At 37.3% G+C, this 18,436-nt stretch overlaps 1 protein-coding gene across 1 annotated transcript in view; it reads right to left on the reverse strand.

Annotated features, from left to right (window-relative positions):
• The window catches only part of SPON1 (spondin 1), a 322,856-nt gene extending 304,658 nt beyond the window's left edge, over positions 1-18,198 (reverse strand). Inside the window, exons 1-2 of the mRNA XM_087921181.1 lie at positions 18,111-18,198; positions 17,637-17,940 (exon numbers count right to left, since the gene is read on the reverse strand). Of these exons, the coding sequence (XP_087777307.1) occupies positions 17,637-17,874 (238 nt within the window). The 5' untranslated portion in view covers positions 17,875-17,940; positions 18,111-18,198. The remainder of the gene's footprint in view (positions 1-17,636; positions 17,941-18,110) is intronic.
• Positions 18,199-18,436: the final 238 nt, after the last annotated feature.

Here is an 18,436-nt window from a genome sequence, read left to right on the forward strand (position 1 = left end):
GGTTCCGGAGGCTCTCTGGAAGCTGGAAATGGGCCCATTTCTAGCCTTCCCGAACTTTTCGAAGGCCCATTTTCACTCTCCCTGAGCCTCTGTACACGCCCTGCACTTACCTGCATCCAAAATGGGCTGTGTGGTGACTCCTGAGAGGGGTGGAGTGGGGTGGGCAGGGCCAGCCAGGAGTGGGATTTGGGAGTTCTCCAAACTGTGCAGAATCATAGCTAGAGGATCTCCTGAACCCTGCGAACCCCCAGCAGCCCACCCTCATTATAAGTTATTGCAGAATGGAGCCTTCCCTCCCTCTTATCCTAGGCAGTTCACAGAAAGATCAATAAAATAAATAAAAACTGCACTAGACTGCACTGTGTATGCATATATGTAGAGTGTAGCACTGTACTACACTATAACATCTAATCAATTGTAAAATGTTCTAATTCACTCGACCAACTTCAAATTTATATATTCAATGAATGATGATTATGAGGATGCCTTAGTAATTTGCCAACGCCAATAAATGTTTCAGACAGACTTTTGTCAGACAATATGAAGATTTTTTGTCCCTGCAGAATAATTCTGCTTTAAAGCTAATTCAATATTTTCCCTGTTGTTTTTTGTTTTAAAAGGATTTTATATAAGTGTGAATGAAACACCTATAGTTGTCTACATGGCATGTCCAAAGACAATGTTGCTAATCTCTAAATACTAAAGTTTGACCTCAGCCTCATCTTAACTATTCAATATAATACACCTGCAATTTTCACAAATGACAATGGCTTGAATCCAGTATCTTCCATCTAAGGACACACGATTCTGTCTGTGAAAGATATTTAATCCAGCAAGTAATTGCTATCAATTGAATGAAGATAAATTTGCTCCTCTAACTGCATCTTGTTTTTAGCTTCCATGATATCTGAAACTCTGGGTATCACAATTAAGAAGACCCTTCCTTGGATAATTATCTATCACCTGATGCTGTCCACAAGCAGTACTTCAAGCACAGGTGTTCCAAAAATCTCAAATGATCCTTCCCTTATTAATATGACTAACTACAGAAAGCAATAGATGATTTACAGATAATATCATTGTTAAGAAAGGCCTTTGAAAGTGGATCTTTTAAAAAATGTTCATAGAATGGATACAGAATGAATTATTCAAATAAATAGAGCTGATTAGCTAGGGAGAGGCTAACTTTCAATGCTTAGCTCTAAACTTTATTTTCAACCAATCTAAAAACCATCTAATATAGGGTCCTTGGTGCTCTCTGAGCTTGGTTGTTTTCTCACATACATTTAATTACCAAACTAGGGAACATCAAGAGTGTGTCTGCAAGAAAACAATAAATCTCTGCAAGAAAACTACCAAGCTCAAAGAGTATAAAGGACCCCACAGTTCAATCCTGAACTACGAATATTTCTATTCTAACCACGTAACTGAACAAAATTGTATTTAATATTCACTGAACTGCACTACCCTAAGTGCCATTCTTTCTAAATACAAAAACTAAAAATGATGCCTGGAAGTTTAGATGTATAAATATAAACAAATAGTAACATTAAGAACTAGATAATGAAAAATAAAAAAACTAAACTGAAGTACAAATAGGATTTTAATGTTATACAAGGAGTCCATTAGGTTAATATTTTCCATTCCCATCACTTCTTGTATAAATCCTGTTTTACTTATAAAAAAAATACACAGATATTTTCTTTACAGATGTAAATGATAGCATCACAGCAAAAAAAACCACTTTTCTTCCAGACTACAGCGCTACAAAGCATCAATTAAACAGAGTAAGACAAAATGTTAAGAGTGCATTTCAGAAGGGAATAGATCTCTGCCCCCTGTATTTTTATACTTTCACTGATCTGTGAACCTTTGTACTTTTGGTCAATAGAAACCCAAATGCCGCATCCAATTGTCACAAGAGTGGGCTGACAAGGATTTTTTTTTTTTAAAAAAAAGCTTTTGACATAGAATGAACAGCATTCTCCAATGCTAATGAAACTGATGGCAAAAAACTATTTCTTTAAAAAGACATATTTGTAATGGTACGTACTGGGTGTTCCAACATTCTGCTGGAAAAATCACTCCGAATGTTTATTCCAGCCTAATTTTAATAAAAAATTTATTTAGTATGATTTATTGTTTCTACTCGTAAGAATCATGTTGTCTGTCCTTGTTCTAATGTTTTTTTTTCCTATGAGTAAAAGCAATTCTAAGTATTCTTGAGTAATATGATTTATTTCCCAGTGCTGGGAACTGATGCTGTAGGCATCTTGCTGAAGCTTCCCAGACTTATTAGATTACATGAATCTAGTGTTATGAAAACCATTGTCAGTCCTTCCTGTTATAAAGAAAAATCTGAATATATGGATATTAAAGGTCAAAAAACCAGTCACAGCATTTCACTATCAAAATGTCTCTGCATTTTAAAGTAATAATACATTCTTTGTAAAACTCTTGACTTATAGTTATGAAACAAAATGTGGTTAGAACTTAATCTTTCCATTCCCATAATATGTCAGCTTGTAATAAAGCTAAAACTTCCTATATCACATCATTTCTCTCTATTCCATTATAACTTTGAAGAAACTAAGTCTTTTTTAGCTTCTTCCAGTAGAAAGTCAGTGGAAAGTTTCACACTAATTATTTCAACAACTTAGTAAGCTTAACTAAAAATAAATGAATCATGTGCTACCTGGACCATGTCAAGAAAAAGAAATGAATGAATTATTGATGGTCACATGACATGATAAACTAATCTCACCTGACATACTGGGTTCCTGGGAAAATATGATTAAATCTAAATGATACTGACATTTGCTAATTCTTAGTTTCTGTGTCTACTCCTTTAGCAGCAACTATTAAATTCATCAGAATTCTTGATTGCTGATTTGAAATTTCCAATAAGTTATCCTAAAGGTGTTCCCCCCCCCCAAAAAAAAAAACCCTTTGGCGCAACCATTACTTGGATATCTAAGAATCTCCATAGACATTCCAATAAATTAATTCTACCCAGCATAATTAATAGATATTTGAGAATTTACCTCTTCACTGTCTATCTGATCTAAAACTTAAGTCATTCTGGGAGATTTTAGTACCTCAGATAAATAATATTTCTAAAGAAATATTGCTAAAGAAGTATATTCTCCATGGTCCTCTCATGTATTACCGAAGACCAGAGGTGGTATTCACCAGGTTTTGACAAGTTCTGGAGAACCGGTAGTGGAAATTTTGAGTAGTTTGGAGAACCGGCAAATAGCACCTTTTGACTGGCCCCACCCCCATCTATTCTCTGCTTCCTGATCCTAGCTGATCAGCTGGGTCTTCTTTGGTTGCCCTGCACAGGAGAATGGAGCTGGAAAGCAGGTTGGTGGGGTGGGGTGGGGATGGGATTTTGCAGTAACTTTTCCCCAGGAGTGGGGAGGGAATGGAGATTTTACAGTATCCTTCTCCTGCCATGCCCACCAAGCCATGCCATGGCCACCAAGCCACACCCATAGAACTGGTAGTAAAAAAATTTGAATCCCACCACTGAAGACTACATTGGCTCATTGACAAGGTAATGTGGTCCTAAGTACATATGTCTGTGGTACTTGTTTATTTAGTTTTTATTAATTGAACAGCAAAACCAAACAGGTAGAAAAATATTAGTCATATCCAGTCTGATAACTTTCATTCTTCCTGGTAAAGTTAGTTCTCTTGGCTTTGTTGAAAGCTAAAATTGGCCCAGTTCATATCATTCGTAACAATTTCCTCTGTCCTTCTTTTTAATGGTTCACATTTATTTAAATTAGAAGCATCAGAAATGGATAACATTTGATAAAATCTGCCCTGCCAAACAGTACGAGTTGAACTAGATTTGGCCATAGGAAAAGTAACTGCTATCAGAAACTTCTATTCCTAGTTAACTCCACACTAGTATCAAATTCATACTTAAGTTTGGAAACCAAAGCAGGATGATAAGGAGAAAATATTTAGTATAAGTGGGAATCTTACCAACATTTTTCTCAATATTTTAATGCAAAACGATCAAAACAACCCAACGTCAGTATACGGTATCTACTCATGTAAGTCTTCTAAATAGCTGTTTGTTCTAATCACCTTTTCATCAGTACCCATCAAAATCTTATCCAAGTCAGTTTGCTTATCATAAAATCCCTCTGCTTTGGAATCCTCATAGTACTTTGAATATATTTGCAAATATGAAAACCAATTCATCCGTATACCTTGTTCTTCCAATTTTTGCATCGATTTAAGTTCACCCTTTTCATCTAATAATTCCCCATAGTTAACTGTTTGTTCCTTTTTATAGATTATAGGATAAGAAAACGCTTCTATCGTCGATAACCAAACTGGAATTTTCAAATAACACTGTTTTTTTATCTTCTCCCAATTCAACCACAGAGACTCCGTATATAATGCCTTCTAAAATACCCCTGTGTTTTAGTTCCTTGTACCATAAAAAGCATGCCAGCCCAACAACAAATCATGACCTTCTAATGTCAACAATCTGGTTTTCCTTAATGTTATCCATTCTTTAACCCACGTCAAGTTTGCAGCTTGGTAGTACAACTCCCAATTAGGCAGTCCAAACCCTCCTCTAAATCTAGCATCCTGTAAAAGCTTTAACTTTATTCTTGCTTTCTTACCTTGCCATATATACTTCAAAACAATTTTATTTAAATCCTCAAAATATTCTTTTCCAAGCCTAATTGGTATTGTTTGAAACAAAAATAAGACTCTGGGTAAAATGTTCATCTTAATTGTTGAAATCCTTCCTATTAATGACAATTGTAAGTTCTCCCATTTTTCAAGTCTTGAGCTATCTGTTGTTTAAGTTTAATATAATTATTCTCCTTCAATGTACTACATCTTGATGTCAAATATATCCCCAGATACTTAACCTTGTTTGTAACTTGAATTTTTAACAGTTCTGCCAACTCTTCCCTTTGTTTCAGCAACATATTCTTTGACAAAATCTTTGTTTTATCTCTATTTATTTTCAAACCAGCCACCTCCCCATAGACCTCTATCTTTTCCAACAGTTTCGAGGCTGTTTCTATAGGGTCTTCCAAGATAAAGACTAGGTCATCTGCAAAGGCTTGTAGTTTAAATTCTTCCTTTTTAATTTTCATTCCTTTTATAGTTTTATCTTCTCTGATATTTCTGTTCAACACTTCCAAAGTCAATACAAATATCAAGGGAGAAAGAGGACAACCTTGTCTTGTGCCTTTTCTTATATTAATAGGATCTGTAAATTCTCCCTCCATCATTACCTTAGCTGTTTGTTCATTATAAATTGCTTCTATTGCCTGAATAAATCTTCTAGCAAAGCCCATCTGTTCCATTAAAAGTAACATAAATCTCCAATTCACGTTATCAAATGCCTTTTGAGCATCTAAAAATATCAAAGCCATTTGCTTTTCAGGATGTGCCTCATAGTATTCCAGGGTGTCCAGAATTACTCTCATATTGTCTCTGATTTGTCGCTTTGGCAAAAACCCATTTTGGTCTGGGTGGATAAAGTTATTCAAGTACTTTTTAAGTCTTTCTGCTAATATTGAAGCAAAATTTTATAATCTGCATTTAATAAAGAAATCGGTCTATAATTCTTGATTTGCAGTAGGTCCGCCTCCTCTTTTGGAATAAGTGTAATGTAAGCCTCTGACCATGTTTTAGGTATCATCTTTTTAACATAACTTCATTCATAACTTCTAACAGTGGAATACACAGTGATTCTTGAAAGATTTTATAAAATTCTACAGGAAACCCGTCTGGACCTGGTGCCTTTCCATTATTTTGTTTCTTAAGTGCTTGACTTAACTCCATCATTGTTATATTACTTTCTAGCATTTCTTCAATCTCTTTAGGTATCTTAGGTAGATTTGCATTCTGTAGGTATTGTTTAACTTTCTCCTCATCAATGTCTTCTTTCTTATACAAATGCTTATAAAAATCATAAATAATCTCTTTTTTTTCTTTGCTGCCATAACAAATTTTACCTTGGTCGTCCTATTAACTGCGGTATTTTCCTCGACTCTTTCTCCTTTCTCAATTTGTACGCTAGCCATCTACCTGGCTTATTTGCATCCTCAAAATAATTCTGTTTAGCATTCCTAATTTTCTGTGCCAGTTCTTCTTTCTCTATTAAATCCATTTTATGTTTAGTTATATCCAGTTTCATTTTAACATCTTTTCTGTGTGGCATTTTCTGTAATTCTTTTTCAAGTCCCTTATATTCATCATCCAAGGCTTTAAGAGTTCGCCTTTTCCTGTTGTTCTTTTTCTTGTATAGTCTATTATCAAGCCTCTAACATAGGCCTTCATTGTGTCCCAAACATTCTGTATTGAGGTGTCTTCTTTTCTGTTCTCTTTAAAGAAGAAGGCCAATTCTTTCTCCATCCATTGTATAAATTCCTTATCCTTTAAAATAGAATTATTTAATGTCCATCTCGATCTTTTCCTTTGTCCCTTCCATTCAATTGTCAATGGGTTATGGTCAGCCCAAGTACTTGTTTCAATATTTACTTCTTGAATACTAGACATTAAATCTGTTGAGATCCAAATCATATCCAGTCTGGACCATGATAGATGCCTATTTGAATAGAACGTAAATTGCTTAGATTTAACATTTCTTTCTCTCCATATGTCTTTTAAAGTTAATTCATCTATCATTTTAAAAAAGGATTTAGGAAGAATTTTCCTGTTATGCTTTACTGTTGTTGCAATATAGTCAAGTCTATTATCCACAATTCCATTAAAGTCTCCCATCATAATTACATTAGCATAGTCAAGTTCGCAGTCTTAGTATGTAATTTTCTATAGAATTCTTCCTGTTTATCATTCGGTTGCATAAATTGCAATCAAAAGTATCTTTCTATTATTGTCCATTATTTCTACCATTAATATTCTCCCATCATCATCTGTATAAATCATTTTTGCTGGAATGGCCTCTTTAATATATAAAACCACCCCTCTTTTCTTGGATTGTGTCAAAGAGGTAAACAATTTCCCTAATTTTGGTTGTAATAACAATTGTTCATGTTGCTTTTTAATATGAACTTCTTGTAAACAAATTATGTCGAACCTTAATTTCATTAATTTATGGAAAATCTTCCTTCTCTTAGCAGCTGAGTTCAGTCCATTTATATTCATTGTAATCAATTTTTTTTCTTCCATAATTATGCTTTATATTTAGATTTAACCACTCTAGTGGGTCTTGCCTCACGTTGATCTTTAATATCCACTTGTCCACCTACTGCACCTTCTTCTTTTCCAACCTCCATTTGTTCCTCTTGAGATTCAATTGATGGGACCTCCTTTCCTGCTCCTCCTTCTCTGCCTCCAAAAACCTCTCTGCGCAAAACAGTTCTGCTTTCTCAATTGAATCAATTCTATGTCTCTGTTCCTGCCACGTAAACATCAATCCTTCTGGAATCAACCACCTGTAAGACACCTCTTTTTCCAATAACCTTTTAGTCAGGAATCGGTATTCTCTTCTCATCTCTCTCACTCTTCTAGGTATTTGTTTTAAAACCAAAATTTCTTTACTTTTGTATTTCAGTGGCTTCTCTCTTGCTACTTGCAATATTTGTGTCTTCAAAGATTTTTTAATAAATCTAATATGAACTTCTCTGGGTAGGTTATTTCTCATCGCATATCTTGTAAAAACTCGATATATCTCATCAATTCCATCCATCATCTTCTCTTCTGTTATCTCGAGCGCCTCCGCCAAGATTCCTACCATTATCGCAACCAAATCTTGTCCTTTTTCTTCTTCTATATTTTGGAATCTAAGATAAAATTCTGATCTATCCAACTCCCACTTCAACATCTCACTTTTTCTTGTTCAATCGCTGTTAATCTATTGTCGATATTTCCAATTTTCTCCTCTCTTTGTTTGCCTCCTCTTCAACATTTTGGAGTCTCTCTTCATATTTTTCCATCATCTGTTCCATCCTACCTGTTCTTTGTTCAATAGTATCCATTTTTACCTTAAGATCTTGAATTCCTTGCATAATCATCTGGAAGGATACTCTTTCTTGTTCTTTTTCTTTCTCTTTATCTTGCTTTAACAATGTCTGAATTGAACGCTGTCCAGATGGTGGGGAGGCAGAAGCAGACATAGAGGCACCGAAGATATAAATTTCTTACTCATTTTAAGTGGTTCCAACTCTTCAAGTTTTTTCAAATTTTAATCCACAAAAAAAAGAGAAAAAAAATATGAAATTTTAATCCAAGGTAAAAGGCCAACAATAAAAAAGCCAAAAGTGAGAGAAAAAAAAGAAAAAAGAAAAAAAAATTCTTCAAATTCTTCCTGACCTTAGTCCAATAAAAAAAGAAAAAAAACCATAAAAAAAAAGTAACAGTAAAAATAAAAAACCCAATAATAATAATAAACAAGACAAAGCCAAAAGGAAGAAGGGAAGAAGAAAAAGAGAAAAACAAAAAACAAAACAAAAACCAAGAAAAATAAGTTTCTTCAGATTCCACACCTTAGTCCAGCCAGAAAAAAAAAAAAAAGAAAAAAGAAAAAACCTCAATTAAAAAAAGGAAAAAGAAATAGTCCGCTAATGTACATTAAAAAAAAAAAAAAAAAAGGAAAAAGAAAAACAGGATCCAAATAGGCAAAAGAAAAAATAAAATCAGTTAAATCAAAATAAAATATAAGTAGAAAAAAGAAATTCAGAGGCTTCCTTTGCAAATAAATCAAGCTTAAAAGTCAGGACCTTGATGTTAGTGAAGGGGTTGGCAGAACTCCAGAAAAACAACAACACTGCACTCTATTTAATTATCCAAGGCTCTAATTATAACTCCTTCTCTTTCCCACAAGCTTCAAAGCTGAGCCATGTATATCCAGAAAGACACCTGTAATAATATTCCACAAAGTGCTTTCCTCTATCTTATCAGGGGATGTCCTTGAGAAGAAGAGTCTATTTTTTCTTTTTTTTAAAATATTTCAGAGCCTCTAGGTGGCAGTGTTACAAAAGTATCATAGTTCTCACTTTCCCCCTCCTCTCTTAAGGGAAAGCCGGCTTGCAATACACAAAACAGAAACCGAGAAATCAAACAAAATCAAGAGAAGCCTCTAGCCCAGAAAAAAAAAATAAAAAGTCCAGAAGAAGAATAAAACATATGAATATATAGAAAAAGAAAACAGTCCAGTTATCCAATAAGTAACAATAGAGTCCGAAGCAAAGAAAAGAAAAAAAATGGATTCTCTCTTTGACGTTTCCCTAAAAAACGCCGCTAAATCAATTTTGTCAAAAAACAAAACAAAAATCACACAGGTTTCTTCAGATAATTAGAGTAAACTTTCCAAATTCAAAAATTAAATAAAAAAAGAAGTTCTCACCCAACCGACAAACTCTTTCTCAAACTCTTTCCGTCCTGGAGTCGCCCGGCCTCAGCAGCATGGGGGCTGCCTCTCCGCCGCTGGCAAGAAGAGCTTCACCCGGGCTCTCCAGGGATTTTGCGGTATCCCCGGAATCCTCAGGATATGCTCTTCACGATGGCTGTCCCTACGGGACAGCGTAGGTCCGTTGGACCGGCCAGTGGCGGAGATATCGGCTGCAATCGAGGACCGTATCGCCACGGCGCAAGCTCCTCCCATCTCCCATTTCTCTTTGTTGGAGAAATCTTCCTTGATTTTTCTTTTTGTCCTAACTTCTGACATCTACTAATTTCCTTTGTAGCTAAGATTTTTTTGAGAGAATAGTCCCACTTTCACCTCATATTCCCCTTTCCCCTTTCACCTCATATTATTAATTGGGTACTCATTTCACTCATGTTTTTGTGTAGGATACCCTATAGCCATGATGGTGAACCTATGGTACACGTGCTGGAAGTGGCACACAGAACCATCTCTGTGGGCACACGAGGCATCACCCCAGCTCAGTTCCAATGCGTATGCGCGTGCACCTCCCACCAGCCGATTTTCGGGTATCAGCCATGCATGTGTGGGGTTGGGGCACATGTGGAAGATGCGTACGCATGCTCAGGGGTGTGTGGGGGTCCCATGCGCATGTGCAGGGATAGGGGGAGCACGGGAAGGTGCATTGCATTATGCGTGCACGCACGTACTTTCAGCACATGACAAAAAGGTTAGCCATCACTGCCCTATAGAATATTTGTTGGTGCATATTGCTAATTATTTTATTGGTGATATATTGTCAGCACTGGTGCTAGTAGACTTATTTACTGTATCACATTTGACATTATATATTTAACTTCCCTTGGTATTATTGGTGCAGTATTTCAGGGTTTCAATCTGATCTTTTCATGGATGTTCTAAGTTTTGTGGAATATCTTCTAATATTTTCTATTAGCACTAGGGGTTCCTTGGGGTTCAGTGTTAGGCACCTTATTATTTTATTTATACATGCCTCCAACAGGCTTCTTGATTTCATTTTACCAGTTCAGTTATCATATCTATGTTGATGACTTCTAGTCTCATTTGTCTATCTGTGTTTTTTTTCCCCTTTGGTTTCCAAGGCTGACAGATGTGGGTCTCACCGGGCATCAGAAAACTGGAAGTCTAAATTAATGCTAATCTTTAAAAACTGTTAAAAGTTATAATTTTCATTTAATAAATGCCCATAAGGTACCTCAATTCCATATTACAGAGATGACTAAGCTGGTGGTGCATTCTTTGGGTCTCACATGAATTATTGTACCAATCTGTTTCTTGGGTCACCACATTTAATCCCTTAATTTGTTATCTGGAATACTGGTACTCATAATACTCTGGACCTTTCTTATATTGTCCCCATATTTTTTTATCACCAATATAATCAGTAGTTTGAACATTCATGCCAGCATAATTTGCTGATGCTGATACATCATGCCCTATGTATGGTCATACCAGTTATTTTTTTAAAAAAATGCTGCTGGTTCAGGGACTTATGTATTTGATCCAACTACTAGGTAGAGATTAATACTTTTTCCTCTGATGGAAGATTTTCCTCACTTGGCTCCAGTTCTATAAAACTGTCTTTTTCCCCTCCCATAATTAAACTTGAAGTCAGACCTCTTAACATATAGAAAAGCACTAAGCCTACTTCTTTTTCTTGAGACCCTGTGAAAGCTAGTTTACTATGAAAGTTAATATGTTTTAAAATTTGATATTAAAAGTAAAATGTAAAAATTCATTAATCTGAATGTACAAATGTTTTACTTTATTATACTAACAATTATATCAAAACCTATATTGTGCTTAGTTACAAATCTATGTTAGATATGTTGCTGCTACTACTGCTACTACTCTTACTGACTCAGTTCAATTGTTGTGCAAATACAGCCACTAAATTCAGTAGCAGCTCCCTAAAATCTCTACCTCTTAATCAAGCAGCTAAGTATTTTAGATCTGGCCAGAATAAGACTAATTTTGCTAAACTTTGGCCCTTTGGGCTACTTATTTATTGTTTTTATACATCCAGGCATTTAAAATGTGTATATACTTGGATGGCTAACAATAATCCACAAACATTTTTCTTTCTTTCTTTCTTTCTTTCTTTCTTTCTTTCTTTCTTTCTTTCTTTCTTTCTTTCTTTCTTTCTTTCTTTCTATCCATCTGTCCGTCCATCTACATCTACATCTACATCTATGTCTATCTTTGAACACAAAGTTAAAAATAATCATAATACAGTAGCTGAGACACCACAACAACCTCACAATATAGCTGCACCTATATGGGTCTCAATAACCCAGTCCAGTATCTGGGGAAGGACTGGAGCCCTCTGAATCTCAGGGGGGAAGCTGTTCCATAGGGAAGGTACCATGACAATTAACTTTAGGATTAAGAGCCGCTAAAAGAAAGAAGAAACCTGTAATGATCAGTTCATTGTCTAGATCAGAAAGATGCACTTGTAGCATCATCCACTGAGGGATGGATGGCTGTATGTATTCTTCAGAGAGAAGAACGAATGGAGTATACTTTCCAATTAGTTGTAGAAGTTGATATTGTAGGAAACAAACCCACAAATGCAGACAAACAAGCTTGCCAAAATGTGATATCTCACATTTCTTACCATATAGAGTATAGTAAGCTGCAATAAAGCAAGTCTTATAGCTATCCATGCGGATGTTTGCTGTGCTTAATAACCCTTCTGTTTTCCCAGTCTAAGGTAGATTTATCAAGCCTGCAGGGAAATTCAACTACCTTTTTTTCCATTTGGTTTTGCTCATTTTCTCATGTGCTCATTTAGTTGGGGGTGGAGGTAGAAAAGAACAGCCATAGTGGCTTCATTTCCACTTGACTTCTCTGCAATTTCAATGTCATGTTGGTACAGAAAACTGATTCACTAACCCCATGGTCAACAGTCCCCTTGATACAGCTAATCCCTTGATACAGGGATTGTTTTAACTCCATGAAAACTATGTCCACTTAGGGATAAATCTTACCTGTCCAGGGTCCAACTAGATCAACAGATTCCTTTTGGAATCCACTCATCCCTCTGACCAATCAAGCCAGTCACAAGGATGATAGCTTAGAGTTACATTCAATAGAATGCAGGGAAAAATCTATTTCTCTTCTACATTCTGCCTGCAATGACCAGGGATCGCCTAATTCGGGATATGAGAAATAATATGAGATCATTCAAAATGTAGAAGTCAGAACAAAAGCACTTCCTACTCCCAACTTCCTCTCTCTAATTCTGTTATAATACTCTTTTCCTCCTAAGATCCTGTATCTCAAACCTGAGATGAATCAGAATGAACCATATTGCCCCCATCATCTAGAATTCTGCAGCTCCTACCGGTATTTACCAAATCTACAATATCTATTATGGGTTCTTTCTGTAGGACCACAACTTTGTAGAACAATTCTTCTACTGTGCAACCCTGCACTATTGGTCCCTTAGGTGAACCAAGAAAGATATTCCCACTGTGGAAGGAACTAATTACAAGCCTTGCTTTTCAATGGAGTTGACATTTCTCTCCGCCATTTGCCTAGGAAGGATCCATAATACTATATCTACATTTGCTATCAGAGTAGATTATACAAAGTTTCACTCAAAACTGGCAGGCTGCACATACAGTAAGAGAAAGTTTGGACAAAATCCCAAATCTTATAGTGGAAAGAGTCAAGATAAAATATAATTGATTCTTTTTTCTTCCATTCTAGTACTCCTCTTCATTTCAAAATATTAGAACTCCCACAATATTCTGCCATATACTGTTACTAATGTCTTACTCTTGGCCTTTCTAAAAAAAAAAAACCAGCCCTATGATAAAGAATAACAGTAGGAACCACTTTTAAGAAATAAAAATAATTTGCATTATTGTATATAAATAGATAAAGCTATACATTTGAAGATGCTTTTGCTCAACCTGCATTCACATCTTAATAGTTTTATTTGCAGTGCAATTATAAACCATTGCAAAGAATGTTATATTTTAGCCACACCAATATTAAGTCATCTACACTCATGATGCTAACAAAGTTAGTCAAAAAGAGCCAACATTCACTTATTCTGGTTCTTAAAAGAGAAGTGGCACAGGTGCTTTGCCTCAAGGGACAAGAGGAAAACGAAGACCCAGCTACAGCAACATAATTACATACTTGCCTATGCCAGCAAAACGTATTTGGTGAAGCTCATCTGTAGATAGGATTGCAGCCGCAAATTAGCTTTATTTGAAGGGATGTCTTCAAAATCATTGGACTCACCTTCATATATTGCCAATGGTGTTTCCTATCTCATATTATATTTGGAAGGTGAGAGAATGTGCTGTTGTTATTATTTACTGAAAGCTGCCTCCCTGTCACATTGTAACCTTTCTTATTTTTATGACAGCTTCTCTTTGGATTTAATGGAAGCCAAGGACACTAGATACAATGGAGAGACTATTGCATAATAAAAGACAGGACATCAGAATACTTTCATACATCTAGGAACTAAGCCTTAAAGTTAAGGTCATCTACACTCATGATGTAGATTGTAATATTTACTCTTCCTGGCCAATTCTGGGGCTTCAAGAAAGGAAAGGTTGGTGTAGGGGAGCTGCATGTGTGCATCTCCATAAATCAGTGGTGGCTAACCTTTTTTGGCTGCTGTGCCCATAATTGTGTGTGCATGCACGCAGGCGCATTCAAGTGCCAGCACCCAGAAGGTAATGCGTGCTGCCCCCCACGCCCCCTGTGCATATGTACGCAATCCCTCCATGCGCATCATGCATCAGCAAATGCATGTGATCCCCCGCATATGCGCTGCGCATCTCTGCCCCCATGCATGCACACCAGATACCCAACCATCAGCTGTCGGGTGGTGGCGTGCGCATGCACAGTAGGGCTCTTCTGGGCAAGCTCTCACATGCCAGCAGAAGTGGCTCTTTGTGCTGCTTCCAGCACGTGTGTGCCATAGGTTCACCAACACAGCCATAGATGGATAAACAATGCATTTTATCACAGTTTCTTCACTATTGGGGATCAAAGTTTTTTTAAAAAATTGTGGCATAGAAATTAAAAGTGAAACTTCACTCAAGGTTTCCAGAAAGTTCTTCAACTATTTAACTGGAAGCTAGGTCCATTGTTAGCTTCTCTCAACCCTCTCTCAACTCTTTCTGCAAAGTTTCTTTGCATGCACTCTCCAAAACCCCAAGATTTAGAGTAATTTCTGGAGCACTTGGGGGCAGGGGGTGGAAGAGGAAGGGGAGAGTCTGCACTATTTCAAGGATCTCCTACCAAGTGATCTTTTTATTGTAAAAAGAAAGTAACCACCCACATTTTTCCTAGGGAAAAAAAAGGATTTTTGAAAACTTTTGGCTCTGTATCCTTCTAGAATTTTGAGAAATGCAATGTGGTGAGTTGCTAACAATTTCTATTGGCTGGCTATTTCAAGCTGAAATTCTTTTGGAAAAAGAAAATTACTCTTAAACTTGGATAAAAGTATACTTGGATAAAACTAACAGTGGGATGGAGAAGACTCTCTTTAATTTTAGACTGGAAAGAGCCTATCTTCATCCACACCATTATTTTTCCATTCTCTACTACAGGCTAACACAGAACACTGAATCATGTTAGATGATGAGCGTATAGTAGCTTCTCTCTTTCGCTACGAAATAATCTTGGTGAATTAAACTGACCACCATTGATTATTAAAAGTTCTGCAATGCTTCCTGATATTGTGAACTCTGGGTGTGAGCATGTGTTCATCTATCTGACAGCCTTAAAGTTCCTTCTGAGCTTTTGAGAAGGGTCCATAAATGGATTTATCTAATAAGGCACCATTGGTGAATGTGAAGAGTTTTATGCCATACTTCTGTTGATTAGGCTTCTTTCTTTTCACCCCAACCCCAATCCAAAATTTTGTTCTAAGTAGACACTCTTAAAGCTCTTTAACAAAATTCCTCTCCATTTTCAGTGCAGATCAATGCCTTCTTATAGGCCTTTCTTCACAAAATTGTGTATCACTTACACCTCCTGGGAAGTGGGGGGAAAAAAAACCAACAAAGGGTTGAAGTTGAATGAGTTATGCTAATGATCTGTTTGGCAAATGACAGTGTCCTATGGATAGACCCAAAATCAACAAGATGTTGATTCACTTGAGAATGGATAACATCTTTCTTATCCCAAAATAAGTGATTGTCAGCTAAGCAAAGCAGCAGTGCTATAAGCAGGGAATCTCTTCATTCCTGTTCTTTCTGTCTGAAGAAAGCTCCAGGCTTCAAATCATGATTTCTTTTTCTTAAAAGTCCACAGGATGACAAAAATATCTGGGCTACTTCTTAGCATCAAGATTTTTCCACTAATGTCCTCAGCCTCTGTTGCCTATATTTTACATTTCCCAAAATTCTAAAGAACATTTCCTTGCTTCCTGATAATTTAAAAGCTGTGTAACCTCAGTTTGCCCTTAATTTAATCAGCTGTTCTTGTTGCATTCTTTGCATTTTGATAAGACAATTTCTGGGAGAATCATATTAAAATAAAAGTACAGGGGGAAATCTGCTTCCATACAGTATTTAGTGTGACATCATTCCATATTTCATGAGAAATACTAGTTAAATTCTTGTGACAGTTAATAAAAATAAAACAATGTGATAATATTAAACTGCTATAAGAAACAAAGTTGCACTGAACAATATTTTTCTCATGCTTGTTCCATCTGGCTGTGTTTTAGGAGATTTTTGGAAGGATTTTAGTTTTGAATGCCGTAAGTTATGATTGCTAAATGTTTGATGCCACATTCTTTGGTGCCAGCAGTTAGAACCACAACCTCTAACTGCTAGCGAACATGTACAAAGTCTTTGATTGCATTTTGTTGGCAAAAATTGTTTTTCAAGTTTGTTTTAGGAGTATGACAGATGTTCTCCTCTCATCCCACAACTTTTCAGATGAAACAAATTGTCATGCTTACAGCTTAACAGCTGCAAAAAAGAAATATCTAAAAGGCAGGAATCAAGTTGAGATATAGCAGAAAAAGAATTGCACCTTTAGAGTTGTACAAAGAGAACATTTAAGTTCTTCCCTATGTCTTGTTTCAGCTACTTTTAGTCAGCATTTCCCCACTAACCGTAAGATAGTGCTCTAATCATGACTGGTTTATTACTGATAGGAATCTGCTTCTATAAGATGTTTTAAGAGAGAGCAATTCAGGTCTTAGTTTAGTTTAATATGTCTCACAGAAGATGGATAAGTTATTTTGGTTGCAGTTTTGTTTATCTAAGCTATAGGTTAAAAAACAGTAGGAAATATAGCTGCCCTCAAAGTTATTTCTACCATCAGCACTTTCTAAAGGAAGAAGTGATGGCTAGGTTTAGGACATGCTAATTCTTCCAAAAAATGTTTTAAAAGATCTAAACAAATTAAATATTGGATCAGAATGCTTATCTCAGAATGAATCTGCTATGCCTGCTGAACAAAAAGTGATCTCTCCATTGTTTCATAATGGAGAATCCCTTATTCTCCCACCACAGTTATTTAGATTGTTCTTAAGATTTCCACCCTCAGAAGGGGACAAGTCCTACTTTACTTCTTAAATGCTTTATTCCATTTTCTGAACCCCAGAAGGAGTCGATGTTCGGATGGGGGAGTGGGGGGAAGGAGAAGATTTATTTTCTATATTTTCCAATAAGATTGATTGTCACTGCATGTTCCTGAGCACAAACAGAGCGCCCTGTCTTCATGCGAAATAGCCATCCCCAGCGATTTCTACGCAATAAACAGGCTTGACCCCTTTTACGAAGGGAAGAGGGGTGTGTGAAAAAGGAATCAGACTTTAAAGCAGGAAAAGGCCAAAAAAACAAAACAAAATCGGCGGTGGCTTCCAACAGCCCGGTGGTGCAAACTTTTCCTATTCCTCTATTTCCCAGAGAGATCGTTGCAAGCCGAGGAGGGAATCTCCCTGGCCAAGTGTGAAATAAGGTAGGGTTGACAGAGAAGCGTGCAAGGGGCGATTTAGGTAAAAAAAAATAATACAAAACCATGAAAGGCGAGGGGGGGCAGAGGGAGATGAGTAGTAGCCACGACCTCGGGGAGAATTAGAGAGAGAGAGAGAGAGAGAGAACAAGTGTTTTGGATTCTGCGACCAAAGAGAGTAAGTGAACAATCCCGAGAAACCTCACTAGTTCCCCGGCGTTTACTCTCCCCACGATCCGGCTCTGGGATCTTCCCCCAAAGCGCCCAAAGGTGGACTTACCCCGGTAACTGTTTCCGGGCTTGTAGAATTCCGGATCGCCTTCCACGCGGAGGCTAAATTCATTATACCCTTCCCTCCTCGTGCCTTGGGCTCGCAGGATCCGGCTGCAGTAGCCTTCGGATTTCGAGGCTCTCTCTAAGGTGTCGTCCGCCAACGAAGCCAATGTCACCAGCGGGAAAGTCCAGGCGAGCAACTGCAGGGCTCGGAAAGCATCCGGATAACGCCGGCAATGTCCCATCCTGCGCGGGCGCCTCCAAACCAACTTCACCAATAAAAGCAGCAAAACGGCTGGGCTGAGCTGTGGCTGCCGAAATCACAACACGGACAGGTTGAAAGAGATGGCTGAGGGAATGCCTGCCCACCCACCCACCCCCAGATACACACGCACACACACTCCACAGCCACCCCACTACCACCTCTCCTTTCTCGTCTCCGGAGAAAGCGAAACAAGCCGGGGGGAGGGGGGGACCTAACCAACGCAGCCTTTAATCAGTTGCAGCTCAAGGAGGTTTTCTCCTTTCCTCTCCTTCCTCTCTTCTCCTCCCCACCACCTCTCTAAAGCCTGGAGAGAGAGAGCGAAAAAGGCAAAGGGATCCTTCTTTTGCACGGCTTTCTTCTGCTCGATGGGAAAGGATCCGCTTAAGCCTTTGCCAAGGCAAAAGACGGGGGGGAAGGAAAGAGCAGAAGGGCTGATCTTGCCCAGCTGCGAAGTGAAGTGCGGTTTTGTTTCGCAGACCTTGTAATTTAGCAGCTCGCTGGTGTTTACTTAAGTCCGGGCTCAGTTCGCGGGGGTCGGCGAA

The sequence above is a fragment of the Pseudonaja textilis genome, chromosome 1 (genome assembly GCF_049901715.1).
Source record: "Pseudonaja textilis isolate UNSWEBS1 chromosome 1, rPseTex1.2, whole genome shotgun sequence".
Taxonomy (NCBI): domain Eukaryota; kingdom Metazoa; phylum Chordata; class Lepidosauria; order Squamata; family Elapidae; genus Pseudonaja; species Pseudonaja textilis.